Consider the following 19,491-nt stretch of genomic DNA (forward strand, 5'->3'; position numbering starts at 1 on the left):
TGTAGTGACGTTTGGCGGCTAACAGGATTCTATGGGAATCCAAATGAAAGGAGTAGACACAGGTCTTGGGAGTTACTTGGCTAGTTGGGACATGATCAAACAATCCTTTGGATTGTGATAGGGGATTTTAATGAGATCATGAATTATTTTGAAAAAAAGGGTGGCCATCTTAGATTCGAACGTTAGAGGAATGATTTTTGAAACACGTTGGATGAATGCAGGCTCAATTGGTAGGTGGTTTATGTGGGAGCGAGGAAGATTCTTGTCAACAAATATGAGGGAGAGACTTGATCGAAGGGTTGCATCTTTGGCTTGGATGAATCCTTTTCCAAATTACCAAGTAAAGCATTTGAGCCATACTTTTTTGGATCATTGTTCGATCTTTTTGGATACAACTAGTATGCGAAGGACTAATCATCAAATTGGGGCCAAACTATTTCGTTTCAGGGCCAAATGGTGTCTAGAAAATTCTTTTGAGGAAGAGGTAAAAAGGAATTGGGTTGTTTTATCAGGAAGCGTTCCAGATAAGCTTGTGAAAGTGGGACAGCAGTTTCAACAATGGAGTCGATCCATAAATAGGGAGAATAAGAAAACTCGTTTGGATTTAGAAGAATGGTTACATGATCATTATAAATGGGATCAACTGATGAGGTCCTAGACGAAATTACGAAATCCAGCTAGGTCTTAATTTGGAGGCTGATCAATAGGAGATTTGGGGAGCAACAAGCCCGCGTCAACTGGTTGAAAAATTAAGATCAAAATACAAGTTATTTTCATAAAGTTGCTATTCATTGCCAGAATCATGGACGGATAATTGGATTGGAAGGGGATGATAGAAGCTGGTTCTCAACGATCGAGGAGATGTTGCAGCTTGAATTGAATTATTTTGGTAATTTATTTTCGGCCTCTAAAACAGGTGCTGATGAACGGTTGTTTGGCTTAGTGGAGAAATCGATCACTACGAGTATGAATGACGAGTTGCTTAAACAGTTCACTAAGGAGGATATCGAACATGCTGTCAAATCGATGTCACCCCTGAGGGTTCCTGGAATTGATGGTTTTCCAGCAATTTTCTTTCAAAGGTATTGGCATATTATTGGACCTGATATTTCTAGTTATTGTTTATTGTCTTGAACAGTGAAATTGAAATGGGATAAATTAATAAAACTCACATTGTTTCGATTCCTAAAGTTGAGAAACCAAATTTTTTTCTCAATTTTGTCCTATAAGCCTTTGCAACGTACTTTACAAGATTATTGCGAAAGTCTTAGTGGAATGTATGAGTGCAATTTTGGGAAGTTGTATTAATGAAGCTCAATGGGCTTTTATCCTAGGCAGACATATTTCAGATAATGTGTTAATTGCTTATGAGGTCTTACACTCCCTTAAAATGAAGAAGAAAAGTAGAAAAGGGAATTTTGCGCTTAAACTCGATATGAGTAAAGCATATGATCGTGTTGAGTGGGATTTTTGGCTGAAATGATGATTCAGTTGGGTTTTCATATTGATTGAGTCGTTCTCATTATGATTTGTGTTTGTTCTGTCTCTTATACTGTGGGACTCAATGGGACTACTAGTGAGTGGTTCTCACCTTTGAAAGGTTTAAGATAAGACGATCCACTCAACCCTTATCTTTTTTTTTAATTTGTGCAGAGGGTTTCTCTACACTGCTCTATGAAGCCAAACAAAAGGACTTGATGAGGGGTGCTCCTATTGGAAGGGAAAGACTCACGATAAACCATTTTTTTCGCAGATGACTGCATCCTGTTTAGGGATACCTCGAGTGAGAGAGCTAATATGGTTCGAAACATTATTCAGAAGTATGAGCTAGCTTCAAAGCAACGGGTGAATTTCGATAAATCTCTTATCTACTTTGGTGGTAGTGTGGATTCTAATGACAGGGAGATCATAACCAATATATTGGGTGTTCGTGTAGCTTCAAACCCTGAGAAGTATTTGGGATTACCAATGATGGTTGGAAGTAAAAAGAGGTGGGCTTTTGCTAATTTTGTTGTCTGATTCAGAAATAAAATTGATGAGTGGAGTTTGTGCTATCTTTTGATAGGGGGAAAGGAGGTTTTCATTAAGTTGGTTCTACAAGCTATAACAGTATATGTTATGCAATGCTTTGCTTTGCTAAAAATTTTATGTCTCAAGTTAGAGGGTATTATGAATAAATTCTGATGGTCTAATAATAAGTCTGCTAAAGGCATATACTGGAGTAGTTGGAGTGCATTGTGTAAGCCAAAATGTGTTGGTGGGCTGGGATTTTGGGCTCTGTTTTTGTTTAATAAAGAATTATTAGCAAAACAAGTTTGGCATCTTTTTTTCCCAGCCCAATTACCTTTTATCTAAGGTTTTAAAAAATTCGTTATTATCCTTTTATAGATATCTTATCAACTAAGGTTGGTTCTTACCCATCGTTTACATGGAGGAGTATTTGTAGCGCTTGGAATTTATTGCAAAAGGGATTATTTGGCATATTGTTAACATGTGGAATGATCCATGGCTGCCTGGTATAGGGAATAACAGATTATCAATACAGAACATAAATCCTTCTTGGACTATAGTGAACCAGTTAATTGATGCGGAGACAAATACCTAGAATAAGGAGTCTATCAGTGGAATTGTTGATGATGATCAAGCGAATCGTATCTTTTCCATTCCGCTTTCTGGCTCTAGATCGGCTGATTTGCTAGTTTGGAATTACGAGGCTATTGGGGAGTACTCCGTAAAAAGTGGGTATTGAGTTTGAGTTACAGAACAATTACAGAGCAATAATTATAACCTCCCTACTGCAGATAATTACAAGGATTTCTACAAAACATTTTGGACTATGCACATTCCAACTAAAATTAAAATACATATGTGGAGGCTATTCAATAATCTTGTGCCTCATTTCTGTAATCTTTTCCAAAGAAAATTAAATGTTGATGTAGCCTGTCCACTTTGTAAGGAAGCTCCGGAAGACTCTGACCACTTGATGTGGTCATGTGGCATTTCACAGCAACTATGGGCTTCTCTTCACATTACGCTATCTCCAGTTGGGAGTACCTCGAATTTCAAAACTCGGTTTGTTAACACTTTTTATGCAGCAGATGAAAGTAACAAACAAATTCTAGTTATTTCTTTATGGGCTTTATGGTATTAAAGATATAAACTAATACATAAAGGTGTTAAGTTCTCATTATAGGAACTTCTAGGTTTTGTTCAAGGCTATAGTCAAGAAATTATCTTAAGCTAAGGGAATCTCTAGGTTTTTTCTAGACCCATGTTAAAGGAGCTATGGCGACCCCCAAATACTAGTACTATTAAGCTAAATTTTGACGCTGCGTTTCAAAGAGTCTCTAGAACTTCCATTGCAGCAGTCTTAGCTCGAAATTCTGAAGGTAAAATTTTAGGGGCATGTACTTATCCTTTAGAGAACGTTGTTGATGTTTTTGTCGCTGAGGCTGGGATATGTAAAAGGGCTTTGTTTTTTGCGTTTGATATGGGCTTTCGGCGAAGGGGATTCTCTGTCGATCATCAAAAAACTCAAGTCAACAGGAGAGGATAAATCTATTCTCAAACTGATTACTCACAGTATCCATATCCTTAAAAGTTATTTTGAGAAAGTCTCTTACCTTTTTGTTCCTCGAGCGATTAATAGGGCGTCCATACGCTGGCATTGGAAGGACGGCAACGCCAAACACCTTGCTTTTGGGTTGATGGAGCTCTAGAATCGGTGCAAAAGATGGTGGATGAAGATTGGACAGTATGGTTTCAAAATTGCTAAGTTTTTTTTTAGAATGCTTTGAAAATGGAGAAGGTTCAAAGAATCTCCATGGCTGGGTTTCAAGGCTTTTAATTTTCTTCTGTTTTTCGGCTTTACTGTGGATATACACTGAAGGAAGGTGAGTGACAATTTGTATCTGGCTTAAGGTGGTTTTGCTATTTTCTATGTGCTTTGTTTACAGATTGGTTGTTTATGCCGGTCTGTCTTTTCTTTTATCTAATGATTTGACTTTGTTTCAACCATTTTGAGGCATGTGCTTTTAATGAATATCAGTTTGTTTTTGTTGTAAAAAAGAAAATTTACATTTTGTTCATTTCCTATAACTGGAAAATCATTTCTTGGTAGTCTAGTAATTCTCAAAACATCCCCTAAACCCGTAAATAGTTTAATAGAACTTTTGCGTCCAAATACAGAACATCTTTCTTTTACACTATATATATATATATATTAGTTATTGTTGTTATAAGAGATAGGAAATGCTTTAAAGGGCTTGTGAGCTTCAATAAATTCTCAAAGTTCGTCAATATGACTTTGCAGTCAGGTGAAAATTGAAGTTTATTGGCAACAGATTTTCAGTAGTTTCGACAACATCAAAAACATACCTACAAAACAATCAAAGTTTATTCGAATAATTTCACTAGGCTCGACTTGACTTGATTCAACTCGAATTTCATTTTACTCGAACCGACTCGAAAAAATTCAAATCGAGTTAGAATGATAAAATAGTACTCGTCAACTTGATTAACTCAAATTTTTTTTGACTCAATTCGATCAAGCGCTCACCCCTAATTCTTTCCACCTATAGATCAAATGTTCCAAATGTTCCTAAATTCTCCATGCATGAACAAAACAAATGTTGTACTCTAAGAGTCTATCAAGATTTGATGAAGTGATATTTTGATATTGTACCATGCTATCATTTAAAAAAGAAAATAAATAAAAAAATAATTTTCACGTGATAACATGGTACAATATGATTGTTATGTTAACAAACTTTTACATTTGCTAAGTTCAAATTAAAACAGACTTAGTTGCCATGTTTATGTACTAAAGTGGACAAAAGGAAAAAGTACAAATACCAAAATAGACTCAATTACCAAATTTAAATACTAAAATTATAGTAAGATATATCTTAGAAATGGTTTGTACTCAATATAAAAACACATTTTGTAGAAAATATATAACATTATAAATATGAACTAACAAAAATTGTTAAATTCATTTATGTGATATATATTTAATGAAATAAGTATTCCTTGTATAGCATAGTTTTAAAATTAGTATGATATATGGAAGAGTTTATATTCGAACAAACTTGTTTATAATATTTAATATATTATCAACGAACCAAACTATGATGCCACTTTTGTGAAATTTTTGTGAAAATGTTATATCATTCAAAATTACTTGCATGAAATATAACAAAACTTTGCAATCAAAACATCCTTTTCTATCATGCATACATACATATTTAGATGCAAGAGGTCCTTTTAAGTTTCATTCCCCACAATCATATTTACATATATTTTTGTATAAATTGATCCACCATATTCATAATTAGTTTTCTATCTCTACTTTGTTCCGTGTAAATAGATAATTACTTAATTATATTTAATTAAAACAATCATTTTGATATATATATATATATATATATATATATATATATTAAACTTTTATTAAATCAAATCATAAAAGATTGTGGTAGATATAAATTGTTTCAGCTTAAATTCAGGTTATAACCCTCTATTATGTTTAATTTTATGATTTAATATTTATAATTTAATTTGATATAAATTTTTTCTGTATTTTTATAATATCTCCAGTTAGTTCAAATTGTTCAAATTGTTGATACTTTTAATTATTCTAATTAAAATGTTAAGGACAACTTTTTTTTTCTTTTTTTTTTTTACATGTTAGAAAAGTACTTAAAAAAATCATCCCATCATTTTAATTAGAATAACTAAGGATTTTGACTAGCTAATGTTTTGTTAAATTAGAGAACCAAACGTGACTATAGTAGAGGGATCAAAATTGCAATTTGACCACCATCAGGTATGACTAGAAAAAGAAAAGAATGGAGTTGGACACGTGTAAAAAGCCTTTTGTACAGAGTATAGGTGAAATTATGGTTATGGTTTCTCTATTATGTTTAAATTTATGATTTAATATTTATACTTTAATTTGACCTAATTTGGTTATTGTACTTTTATAATATCATTAGTTAGTCTAAATAGTTAGCAGTCTTGATTATTTTGATTAAAATAATGAGGCAATTTTTTCCTTGGGAAATATCCTTTCCAACTTATAACGTTGAAATATGTGTTAAAAAGGTGGCCTTTTAAAAAAAAAAAGTTCATGTCATCATTTTAACTAGAATAACTAATGATGTTAACTTTTAAGACTAGTTAATGTCATTATAAAATTAGAGGACCAAAATATAAGACTAAATGTCAAATGTGAAAATAATAGAGGATCAAATCTACAATTTAAAGTTTATGTTATAATGGTGAAAAAAATAAATAAATTGGAATGAGAATTCTTTTTTAATTAGAATAATTAAGGATATTAATTATTTGGATTAATTAATGTGATTGTAAAAGTAAAAAAATTAAATTATGTAAAGTGTTGGTATAATAGATAAAACAAATCTTTAATAAGAAAAAATCAAATTGGACACTTATCGTGAAGAAGGCCCTTTTACATATAGAGTATAGATAAACTAAAAATTAAATCCCAAATAACCTTTGATTATAATGGCAAGAGATTAAATTAAGAAAGTATAGTAACAATGAAAAGAAATTTATTCTTATATATTAGTATATATAAGACGAAGGAAAAATGACTAGCATTGGGGACAGCAGCGTAGTTGATACGGGCAGGCAGGCAGGGGAATTTCGCATTTCATCCCCTAAACTTTTTAATTTTTACATTATGTAATGTGTCAAAATAATTTTAATTTAGATTTACTGTACAATTACTTTTAAATTACACACCATCTATTATTTTTACCTTAATTTTTTACATTTTTAATTCATTAAATGGATACATTTGCATTAATTATTTTATTAGTAAGAATTTCCATTTCAAGCTCTTAATCTGTACAAATTGGATCTTATTTTTTTCTTTTTTGATAAACAAAGCTTATATAATCTAAAACTTAGCTATTGGGGGCGAAGTCAACAAACAATAAATCATCGGCCTCCTAATTCATTGGATTATCTGTATAACTTTTTTTTATGCTCCAACTTAACAACAATTCTCTCTTCCTAGGCGTTGATTTCCAAAGGAAAGAACACATCTTTTCCGTCTTTAGCTTTCGTTTCCTAATTAACGTGATTTTTTCTTGATTCCTTAAATGACCCCTTTAAACTTCTTCTTCGTCTTCCTCCTATCCTTCTTTCTTCATCCATTTTTCACCTACGGTGAATTCTGCCCCAGGGTTTCATGCGGCAATGTATCAGTTGACTCCCCTTTCCGACTCACAAATCAACCCGACTGCTGCGGTGATCCCAACTTCAACCTCTTATGCACAATCACAAACCAAACCATCATCAGTTTCCCTTTTTCCGGTGACTTTATGGTCAACACCATCAATTATTCCAATCCTTATTTACAGCTCACTGACCCTTGCATCACCAAACGTCTTCTTCAGGGATTTAATCTCTCCGGCACTCCGTTTCAGCCCCTATACACTCGAACCTACATATTTTCTAACTGTTCCACCGATTCAAATATCTCAGTCGTATATTCTTCAGCTTTATTTATTTCTTGCCTTAGTAGTATAAACTTTTTGGTTTGGGGTATAGCCAAAAACTTTTACGATCCGTCGACCCCGGTGAGTTCATGTCTAGAGCTAGCAGAGATTTCAGTCCCCCAACACGATCCAGGTTGGCCATTCTATATTGATGATATTCCGTTAACATGGGAACAACCCCTGTGCCATACGGTACCATGTAACTACTGTCCAAGCAGTGAATGCTCCAGAGAGAAAGGAGGTATGTATGTTTCAAATAAAACCATTTTCATTAAATTTAGATGTACAACTTCATGCTTAAACATTTATATTTTGTCAAGGTCTTTCAAACGGTACCAAATACGCTGTGATTTTCATCCTGGGAACACCCATCTCCTTGATTGCGGTGTGTATTATTTATTACAACGTTAGAGTCCATTGTTATGATCATCGTCGCCACCAACCAAATGTCGAAATCTCCGGCCTTACTTCAGAGCCGCAGTTAGCTGGTATTATTGTAAATGGTCTCGATGGTTCAAGTATCGAAGCCTATCCAATTACATTGCTCGGTGAAAACATGAAGCTTCCAAGGCCTAATGATAATACTTGTTCAATATGTTTATCGGAATATCAAGCCAAAGAGACAATAAGAACAATACCTGATTGCAATCACTACTTTCATGCTAGTTGTATTGATGAGTGGCTTAAGTTAAATGCAGCCTGCCCTGTGTGTCGTCGTACACCAGGTCATGACTCTGCTCATTTAATCACCCGTTCCATATCATCTATTTCATCGAGACCATCACTGTAAAATATTAATTTTGTATAAATATTTTTGGTTTTTTTTTATTTTGTTTTGGGGGTGTTATTAGAGCTCATCATGGGTTGGGCGGCCCGGCCCAAAGGTCCGCCCGAAAAATGAAAGGGATTGAGTAAAAATATAGGTCCAAAAAATGGGCTTGGGCAAAAAAAGAGGCCCGTTTAGAAAACGGACCGGCCTCGGTAAGAGTTTTTTTCGGCTCGGCCCGACTTGGCCCGAATTATATATTAATATATTTTTATTTTATTTTAATCATTTTAAATTTTAATATAACCATTTTTATTATATTGTCAATTTGTGTATTATTTTAAAAATTGTTTTAGTATCATTTTATTTGTTTTAATATTTGTTTTATGTTTTTAAATATATTTGATTTATTATATTTTTAAAATTTTTTATTTAATGAAATAAGCAAAAAAAAAATTAATATGGGTCGAGCCGGGCCGGGTTCGGACTTAGCAATTTTATTTTAGGCCGGGCTTGGATAAATTTTTAGGCCCATATTTCGGGCCGGACCAGGCCCGAGCCTAGTAGACGGGCCTAAAATTTTGTTTGGGCCTAACCCGGCCCGACCCATGATCAACTCTAGGTGTTACAGTATATGTCTGTATTATACATGGTGGATGAGTTATTCTATTTTTCTTTGACATGCTTGATGGCTAATTTAGCTTTATCTAAAGGTTCAACTCTTCATTTGCCATGAACCCTACCATAGTTTTTTTAAAAAATTCGATGATGAAGATAAACAATTAAGACACGACAGAAATTTTTTTATAAAATTCCTTATTCGGTAGAGAAAAAAACTAAGGGAATTGACATCTTTTATTAGTTTTAGCCCCTTACTATAGTTACCATTTATTCATTAATACAAATGTGAATTACTAATTTACACCTCTTTTTGTCTTACTTTTCTTTATCTGTTACTACATATAAAAGAATAATTTTAAAACTTGAATAAAAATAATTCAAATGTTAATGTTATCATATAATTGAATCTAAATATTCAATATGGAACCGACCATTCTTGTAGTAAAAGATTCATAAATAAATATTAAGAATTTTATTCAAATACAATTACATAATAATTAATTAGGAATAAATATAAAATTCTCAAGATTCTAAATATAATAGCTATTAGCATTTATTTATAAGAGTTATAATTAATTGATATTTAATTATTTTAAATAAAATTATTAATATTTGTTTATGAGTCTATAATTTTTATTTTATTTAATGTTAATATATTAACAGTGATTAAATATTATCTCATATACTTAAGTAAAACATCAACTTTCTAATTGTCTCGTTGAATTTGATTATCTGTCTAAATTTGGAAGCAAACACTATTTCCGTCTTTTAGTTTTCTGTTTGTTAATTAACGTGAATCTTTTCTTGATTCCTTAAATGGACCCTTTAAACTTCTTCTTCATCGTCGTCGTCGTCGTCGTCGTCATCCTACTATCGTTCTTTCTTCAACCATTTTTGACCAATGGTGAACTCTGCTCCGCGGTTTCATGCAACAGTGTTATAGTTGAGTACCCTTTCCGGCTCACAAATCAACCCGATTGATGCGGCCATCCTGACTTCAACCCCTCAATCTCATGCAGAAGCAGATACCATTTGCCAGACCAAACGATCATCAATTTCCCATCTTCCGGTGACTTCGTTGTCGAAACCATCGATTATTCTACTTCCTACTTACTGCTCACTGATCCTTGCATGCCCAAACGCCTTCTTAAGGGATTCGATCTCTCCGGTACTGCTTTTATGTCATTATACCCTCGGACCTACATATTTCTTAACTGTTTCACCCAATCCAATATCTCAATCATCTATCCTTCAACAATAAGTTTTTCTTGCCTTAGTGGTATGAACTTTTCGTTTTGGGGTATACCCAAAATCTTTTACGACCCGTCGACACCGTTGAGTTCATGTCTAGAGCTAGCAGAGATTTCGGTTCCCCTTCGCAGTCGAGGTTGGCCGATGAATTATATTGATGATATTCTGTTAACATGGGAACAACCCTCTAGCGTGTTTCCTCCATGTAATCACTGTGAAAGTAATTGCCAGTCAGAAAATGGCGATGGTGAATGCTCCAGAAAGAAAAGAGGTATGTATGTCTCAAATAAAGCCATGTTTATGTTGTTAAACTTCATGCTAAAACATTTATTGTTTTTCCAAGGTCTCTCAAGCGGTACGAAATATGCTGTGATTTTCATCGTGGGAACACCCATCTCCTTGATTGTGTTGTGTATTATTTATTACAACATTAGAGTCCATTGTTATGACCATCGCCACCAGCTAAATGCCGAAATCTCCAGCTTGACTGAAGAGCAGCAATTAGCTGATATTACTGTAAATGGTCTCGATGGTTCAAGGATCGAAGCCTATCCAATTATGTTCAAAGGTGGCAACTACAGCAGCAACATGCATGCTACCATGCAATCATGCACGAGCATGCAAGTGACCAAGTAGTCCAACTGAGGCATTGAAATGTCCATGGTGTAATCCGGTTGAAGAACCACTTTTGTAATAGTTGACTTTTGTTAATTTGTTATTTATCTTTTTATGTAATGTCCAACTAAGATTAATTATGTTCTTAGCTGATTTAGCAGTCATTTTTAGAGGTCATTATGCTGATTTTACAGCTTAGATACTTGCACAAGCAAGCTTTGTTTTCTTTATATGTAACCCATCTTCTTATGTATCATTTTTTTTATGAATGAAGTAACAAGCATAGCCAACTTGTTCTCTCATCTTTGTTTATCTGTTTTTGCTTCTGTTTTGAGCTTTCAAACATAAAATTTCTTTGTTTTGTTCTTGATCATTTGATCGAAACTTAACACATACTTTACCCAGGTATAATACTTTGTTGCTCCAGTTTCAACAAGTTGTTCATACTTTACCCGGGTAAAATAGATTTGTTATTCATCCTGTGTGAAAAACTTAACAAATGGTATCAAGAGCCTGTTGTCTTTGAGGGCCTTGGTTGTACATAGTTTGTGGCCGACTCGTGTTTGAAAGAAAGAAGCAGGAGCTTTTGTTGTTGGTCAGTTTTTTAGTTGCTGCAAGTATGAGCTTCTCACCACCACCACCACCTATTTTTGCTGGTGAAAATTACAACATCTAGGCTGTGAAAATGAGGACATATCTGCAGGTACATGACCTGTGGAATGTGGTCCAAAATGACACTGAGCCACCTCCCCTAAGAGCAAACCCGACCATTGCTCAGATCAAGCAGTATAATGAAGACTGTGCAAAGAAGTACAAGGCCATGTCATGCCTTCAAAGTGGAGTTTCAGATGTGATCTTCACAAGGATAATTTCCTGTGACAGTCCAAAGTAGGCATGGGACAAACTCAAGGAGGAGTTTCAAGGATCTGAGAAGACTAGGCAACAGCAGCTAATAAACCTAAGAAGGGACTTTGAGAATCTAAGGATGAAGGAGTCAGAGACTGTCAAGCAGTATGCTGACAGGATAATGGCCACTGTCAACAACATAAGATTGCTTAGAGATAATTTTAGTGACCAAAGGGTAGTTGAAAAAGTCATAACAACCCTGCCAGAGAAGTATGAATCAAAGATCTCTTCCCTGGAGGACTCGAGGGACTTATCAACTATTCCATTGACAGATTTGATAAATGCTCTCTATGCACAAGAGCAAAGAAGAGCAAACAGAATGGAAGAGTATTCTGAGGGAGCTTTTCAGGCCAGAGGCAGAGAAGGCTCAAACTCGAGCTCCAACTTCAAAGGCAAGAAGCCTTGGACAGAAAAGAAGGACAAAGGCAAGAAGGAAGCCACCAAAAGAAAGTTTCCACCTTGTGCTCATTGCAAGAAGACCAATCACCTTGAAAAATACTGCTGGTACAAGCCTGACATTCAGTGCAGAGGGTGCAAACAACTTGGACACATTGAAAAGGTGTGTAAAAACAAACCAAAACCACAGCTACACCATCAAAATCAAACTCAGACTGCTGAAGATGTTGAAGCACATGAAGAGCATGTCTTCACAGCTTCTTGTTTTGCAAGCTCGAGCAAGGTTAGAAAGATGTGGTTGATTGATAGTGGGTGTACTCATCACATGGCTTCAAACAGAAGCATGTTCAAGAAGCTAGACACCACCTTTGTGACCAAAGTCAGAGTAGGGAATAGTGAACTCATAGAGGCCAAAGGCAAAGGCAAGGCTGTGATCGACACAAAGTCAGGTAACAAAACTATTTCTGAGGTTCTTTATGTACCTGACATTGACCAAAATTTGTTGAGTGTTGGTCAGCTACTGGAGAAGGGGTATTCTCTCATTTTTGAAGACAAGGTGTGTGTGATCAAAGATGCTGTTAACCAAGTGTTAGTAACAGTAACCATGAGTGATCGAAGTTTCACTTTGGATGTAAATCAGCTGGAGCCGAAGACACATGTAGCTCAGGCTGATGAGTCAAGTTTGTGGCATAGGAGGCTAGGCCATGTGAACTACAAGTCACTTGGCCTACTGCACAAAATGAGTCTGGTTGAAGACATGTCCTGCGTTGAGCCAAAGAAAGATGTGTGTGAAGTCTGTCAGCTTGGCAAGCAGACCAGACTGCCATTTCCTGCAAACAAAGCGTGGAGAGCTCGAGAGAGGCTCCAGTTGGTTCATACAGACATTTGTGGACCCATGAAGACCACTTCCCCAAATGGGAACAGGTACTTTGCACTCTTTATTGATGATTGCACTAGCTTCTATTGGGTAACCTTTTTGAAGCAAAAGTCAGATGTTGCTGACCTCTTTTGCAAATTTAAGGCTTTGGCTGAAAACCAAGCCAACTGTAAGCTGAAATGCTTAAGGTCAGATAATGGGACTAAGTATGTATCTCAAAGGTTCCAAAAGATATGTGATGATGCTGGAATTCTTCATCAGCTGACAACCATCTACACACCACAGCAAAATGGTGTCTGTGGAGGAAGAACAGAATAGTTCTTGATATAGCCAGGTGTCTTTTGTTTGATGCTAAAATGCCTAACAATTTTTGGGCTGAGGCAGTGAACACTTCAGTTTACTTGCTAAACAGACTTCCAACTAATGCAGTGAAAGGAAAAACACCCTTTGAAGCCTGGTTTGGACAAAAACCAACAATGTCACACCTGAGGGTATTTGGTTGTTTGTGCTATGTACTGGTTCCAGCAGAGAAAATGACTAAGCTTGAAAAAAGGTCCATACCAGGGGTGTTTGTAGGCTACAGCAGTATGAAGAAAGGTTATAGGATCTTTGATCCATTGACCAAGAAGATCATTGTGAGCAGAGATGTAAAGTTCAATGAAGAAGGGTATTGGAAATGGGATGGAACTAATGCAAGCCTGCTTGAGGAAGATCAAAATAGTCCTGACCTGCAGCCTACTGAAACTGAAGCTGAAGTTGAAGATGACTATGATGATGTACCTATTCGAGGCACTAGAACTTTGGCAGATGTCTATGAAAGATGTGCCATGACCATAGTTGAGCCATCCTGCTATGCTGAAGCTGTAAAAGAGAAATGCTGGCAAGAGGCTATGGAGGCTGAACTAAAGATGATTCAGAAGAATGACACTTGGGAGCTGGTCAATAAGCCAGAAAATAGAAAAGTCATTGGTGTTAAATGGGTGTTCAGGACCAAGACAAATTCAGATGGGTCTCTGAACAAACACAAGGCCAGGTTGGTTGTAAAGGGCTACAATCAGTAGCAAGGGGTCGATTTCTTCGAAACCTTTGCACCTGTTGCAAGGTTGGACACTATAAGGCTGCTATTTGCCTTGGCAGCTCAGAAACAGTGGAAAGTGCACCAATTAGATGTGAAATCAGCTTTTTTAAATGGATTTCTCAAAGAAGAAATCTTCATTGAGCAGCCTGAAGGGTTTGAGGTCTCTGGTGAGGAACATAAAGTCTATAGGCTTAAGAGGGCCTTGTATGGCTTGAAACAGGCTCCAAGAGCCTGGTATGATAGAATTGATGCCTACTTGTCAAGGCTTGGGTTCACAAAAACCATAAGTGAGCCCACTATTTATGTGAAGAAGGATGAAAAGGAGACACTGCTGATTGTGTCATTATATGTTGATGATCTGCTAGTCACTGGCAGCAAAGATGAGCTAATTGAGGACTTTAAGAAGCAAATGCAAGACATTTTTGAGATGACTGATCTTGGTCTGATGACATACTTCCTTGGTATGGAGGTAAATCAAGGAGAACAAGGAATCTTTATAAACCAGCAAGCCTTTGCATTGAAAGTTCTAAGCAAATTCAGCATGTCAAAGTGCAAGCCTGCTAGCACACCAGTTGCACTAGGAGAGAAGCTGTCAAGCACAAGTGAGCACGATCGAGTTGATGAAAGGGGGTACAGGAGTTTGGTTGGTTGCTTGCTTTACCTAACAGCAACAAGGCCAGACATCCTATATGCTGTTGGCTTACTCTCAAGGTTCATGCACTGCTGCAATGTTGCACATTTTAAAGCAGCAAAAAGGGTCCTAAGATATGTCAAAGGGACTTTGAATTTTGGTGTGAAGTTTGGAAGGTCAAAGGAGCTGAAACTTGTTGGTTATTCAGTTAGTGACTGGGCTGGTTCAGTTGATGACATGAAGAGCACATCAGGCTACTTCTTCAATCTAGGATCAAGTGTTTTCAGTTGGAGTTCAAAGAAGCAACAAACAGTAGCTCAATCCACTGCAGAGGCTGAGTATATTGCAGCTGCTACTGCTATTAACCAAGCCATTTGGCTTAGAAAGTTGTTGGATGATTTAAATGCTAGACAGATGGAAGCAACTGAAATCAAGGTTGACAACCAGTCTGCTATTGCCATTGCCAAGAACCCTGTGTTCCATGGCAAAACAAAACATTTCAATATCAAGTATCACTTTGTAAGAGAAGTTTGAACTTGCTAAGGAAATCGCTTGGTACCTTTGTTGTTCAAGGGATCAGCTTGCTGATGTTCTGACCAAGCCATTAGCTTCTGGAAGGTTTGAATGTTTAAGGAAAGAGATTGGAGTTTGCTACCTTGTAGCCAAGGAGGAGTGTTCAAAGGTGGCAACTACAGCAGCAACATGCATGCTACCATGCAATCATGCACGAGCATGCAAGTGACCAAGTAGTCCAGCTGAGGCATTGAAATGTCCATGGTGTAATCCGGTTGAAGAACCATTTTTGTAATAGTTGACTTTTGTTAATTTGTTATTTATCTTTTTATGTAATGTCCAGCTAAGATTAATTATGTTCTTAGCTGATTTAGCAGTCATTTTTAGAGGTCATTATGCTGATTTTACAGCTTAGATACTTGCACAAGCAAGCTTTGTTTTCTTTCTATGTAACCCATCTTCTTATGTATCATTTTTTTTATGAATGAAGTAACAAGCATAGCCAACTTGTTCTCTCATCTTTGTTCATCCGTTTTTGCTTCTGTTTTGAGCTTTCAAATACAAAATTTCTTTGTTTTGTTCTTGATCATTTGATCGAAACTTAACACATACTTTACCCAGGTATAATACTTTGTTGCTCTAGTTTCAACAAGTTGTTCATACTTTACCCGGGTAAAATAGATTTGTTATTCATCCTGTGTGAAAAACTTAACAAATTACATTACTGGGTGAAAACTTCGAGCTTCCAAGGCCTAATGATAATACATGTTCAATATGTCTATCGGAATATCAAGCCAAAGAGACAATAAGAACCATGCCTGATTGCAATCACTACTTTCATGCTAATTGCATTGACGAGTGGTTTAAACTAAATGCAGCTTGCCCTGTCTGTCGCAATACGCCAAATCATGACTCTGCTCGTTTGATCACCCGTTCCACATCATCTTTTTCATCGAGACCACCATTATAGAAGATTAATTTTGTATAATTATTTCGGGGTGTTTTTTTTATAGTATATGTTTGTATTATACGTGGTGTATGAGATTTTTTTTTCCTTTTGATATGTTGAAAAATATAGACATCACAAATATAATAAGGTAATTACATGTTATTATTTACCATAATGATAGGTTAGCCCAAATTAAAAGTTATTTAATTTGGTTAAAATTTTATTAGGCTTTAATTATTAAATAAAGAATAGGTCAAATATGTGTAAATACTCTAGTAATTGATTTTTAATCAAATTTTATTTGCATATGCTATTCAAAAGATGAATGTTTATTTATTTATTTATAATCAATTGATAAAAATTGATTTGTGAGATTTCTTTCTCTTCTTCTCACACAATTATTTTATAAATTTTGGTTAAAGTTATTATTAAATTAAAGTTACAGACTTACAACTTTTTGCAATTGAAGAATTCCAATTGGGTTGTAAAATTGGTTTTAAAAGTTAATTCACTTGATAATCGAATAATTGAATGTTGTTAAGATGTTTTTTTTTGTTTTTTGCACTATTTGTTTTAAATGTTTTGTTTGTGGTTGAATGTATATGAAATTATCATCTTTTGTCTTTATTTATGATGAATTATATTCACCATTGAATTCAATTCATATATCTGAATGATTACTTTTGGTTTCGCTATAATTATTTTATATAAGTTTTAGTCCTTATGGAACCCGACTAAAATTAAAATATTTAGGATTTTTTTAAAATATGGTGGCTATGAATTTTCATAAGTAATTGCATATAAAGACTTTTATATAATTTGGGATTCTTTTTATATTTAGTGGTTATGGATTTTTTAAGTATTTGTGCATATAAAGAAATTTTATGATAATGTCTTTAGTCATGAATTTAAATTTGAGTTTACATGAAATATGTAAGGCAAGCCAATATTATTTTTATATTATTATAATTGTGTGTATATATATTATATGCATATCAATGATGTTGAGGATTAATGCATGATTATTGTTTGTGTGAATAGGTATTTATAACCATTGTTCAATAAGATATCTTTTATAATTTAATTGGTGAAATTAAGTTTTGATGGATATCGTTGAAGTTGTTAATTTTTCTTGTTATGGTTATATATTCAATTTTATGGGTGTTTTGGTACAAATTCATGTCAACTATATACATATTTAAATATTTTGGTTTTAAGTTTAGTTCTATAATCTTAGATTTTTCATGTGAATATTTGTTTAATTATTAATTCAACTTTGGATTTACATGGTAAATTCATGGTAAGTTTTTCTATTTGATTATGAATACATGTATATATCGTGAATTGCTTTGGTGTTTTTATCTATGCCAAAATTATAATTACATGTACTTGTTAATTATTTGGCTTTGAATCACTACATTATTTCTGTTTGGTTTTGATATATATGGTTTTAGAACAAAAAAAGTCAAAGATTAAGGTTTTTGATTTTTTATTGCATTATTAAGACAACCTTATTTTGGGTTATTTCAAGTCTATAAAGCAATAAAAATACTTTTTATATTTGACTATTAGGTAAATTTTAAATTTGAATATTAGTATGTTTATATATTTTTAAAATAACTTAATTGAAGCAATAAGTCACCAAAGTGATTTTTTTTGTATAAATTATTTTGTTTTAAAATATAAAAGTTTGTGTGCATGTAACTTAAGTTATGTTGATATTGATTGGCCCAAATGAAGGTTAATAATATTACATGTGCAACTATAGTGATAAACATGTGACGATTATTCGGTTTTATATGTGAGTAATAAATCGGCCCAAAGGAATATTTATTGTTCGGCATGTTCTTATTGTCAATGTTTGATTAGTACACCAAGATATCACTTACAAGTTAGTGTTTTGTCCAAAGATAAAATATTAATGGAGTGTCTGATATCTTAATATGAGGTTTACCTTTATTCAAATTATTTTGGATTAAATTTGAAGTCTTATGTGAAGTTGTTTATGGTTTATGATTTATTCAACTATTATTATATTTGCCAACATCACTGTATGTTGTTTCGGGATAACTATATATACATATGTATATATATATATACTAGTATCTTTTAATTTAATTGAAAGGCGAAATTAAAAGAAATATTTTGAAACAAATAAATTCAAATTTTGACTTTGGGTTTTAATTAAAGATGTCTAATATTTTAAATATATTAGTTGAAACAAAATGCCACCAAAGTGACCTCTTTTGTGTAGATTAGTATATATGAAATATCAAGATGATTATATGTTTTTTGTGATCCATGCGTTTATTAATTGACCCAAAGGTAAGTTAATATTTGGCAGAATTTCAACGATATCTGTGGTGATAAATGTGTGACAATTATAAGGTATTTTATATGAGCAACAAGTTAGTCCAAAGATTAATTAAATGTTTGACATAATTTATTGTCAATGTTTGATTGCAACAACAAGAGTATCACTTACTGTTAATATTATTGTCGAAAGACTTGATATTAATGTTGTGTTTGGTATCTTGAGATGGGATTAGCCAATATGCTGAATTTATTGTTACTTATGAATATTGATGTGAGCTTATTTTTATTTATTTTTTGTTCTATATTTAGCTAATTCATCTTCTACTACCACAATATCTGTTAATATAAATTCTATACCCATGCTTAATGGGACTAATTTCAATGAATGGAAAAGGCATGTACTTATAGTGCTTGGCTGTATGAACATAGACCTTATACTAAGGGAAGAACAACTCGCACCTCTTACTGCAGAAAACACCCTTATGTTAAAAGAGATTTTAAGAGGTGGAATCGTTCAAATTGCATGAGTCTAATGATCATGAAGCACAACATTTCAGAAGCCTTTAGGGGCACAAAATCTGAAAAGATTACTCAAGCCAAGGTTTTCTTGACAAAACTAAGAAATGTTTTGCTAAAAACGATAAGGTTGAAATGACATCACTCCTGACTTCTTTGATGTCTATAAAGCATAAGGGTCAAGGAAATTCTGAGCAATCTAATGGTTATAAATTTTATGATCCCATAATAAGGAATATTTTTAAGATGGGAACTGCAACATTTTTTGAGGATGTTGAGCTTGGGGGGAGAAATAATGTTAGAGACATTGCTTTTGAGGAGGAATTGGATTCTAACTCAGTTCTTACTATCACTTTTGATGATGTTTAGGTTCTCATACCTATCATTAATTAAGAAGTGAATCTAGAACCTCAATAAGACAATGTTGAACAACTCTTTATTCAAGATGAGGTAATTGTTCCAGAAGAACAAACTAAACAACCTCAAGAATGAATGTCATTAAAAAGGTCCACTAGAGAAATGATTAT

The 19,491-nt window shown here is 34.1% G+C and overlaps 1 protein-coding gene and 1 long non-coding RNA gene across 2 annotated transcripts; one reads left to right on the top strand and one right to left on the bottom strand.

Moving 5' to 3' along the window:
• Positions 1 to 2,481: 2,481 nt before the first annotated feature.
• On the bottom strand, positions 2,482 to 4,185 carry LOC108468881 (uncharacterized). Its single transcript, XR_001869005.2, has 2 exons — positions 3,624 to 4,185; positions 2,482 to 3,515 (listed from the first exon to the last, which is right to left on the bottom strand). It is a non-coding gene; the product is annotated as an uncharacterized LOC108468881 (long non-coding RNA).
• A 2,762-nt stretch (positions 4,186 to 6,947) lies between these two features.
• On the top strand, positions 6,948 to 8,344 carry LOC128279484 (putative RING-H2 finger protein ATL21B). Its single transcript, XM_053018435.1, has 2 exons — positions 6,948 to 7,770; positions 7,850 to 8,344. Exons 1-2 carry the CDS (start codon positions 7,131 to 7,133, stop codon positions 8,317 to 8,319), a joined length of 1,110 nt encoding a protein of 369 aa, XP_052874395.1. The 5' UTR covers positions 6,948 to 7,130; the 3' UTR covers positions 8,320 to 8,344.
• Positions 8,345 to 19,491: the final 11,147 nt, after the last annotated feature.

Source organism: Gossypium arboreum, chromosome 1 (assembly GCF_025698485.1).
Source record: "Gossypium arboreum isolate Shixiya-1 chromosome 1, ASM2569848v2, whole genome shotgun sequence".
In the NCBI taxonomy this organism is placed as follows: domain Eukaryota; kingdom Viridiplantae; phylum Streptophyta; class Magnoliopsida; order Malvales; family Malvaceae; genus Gossypium; species Gossypium arboreum.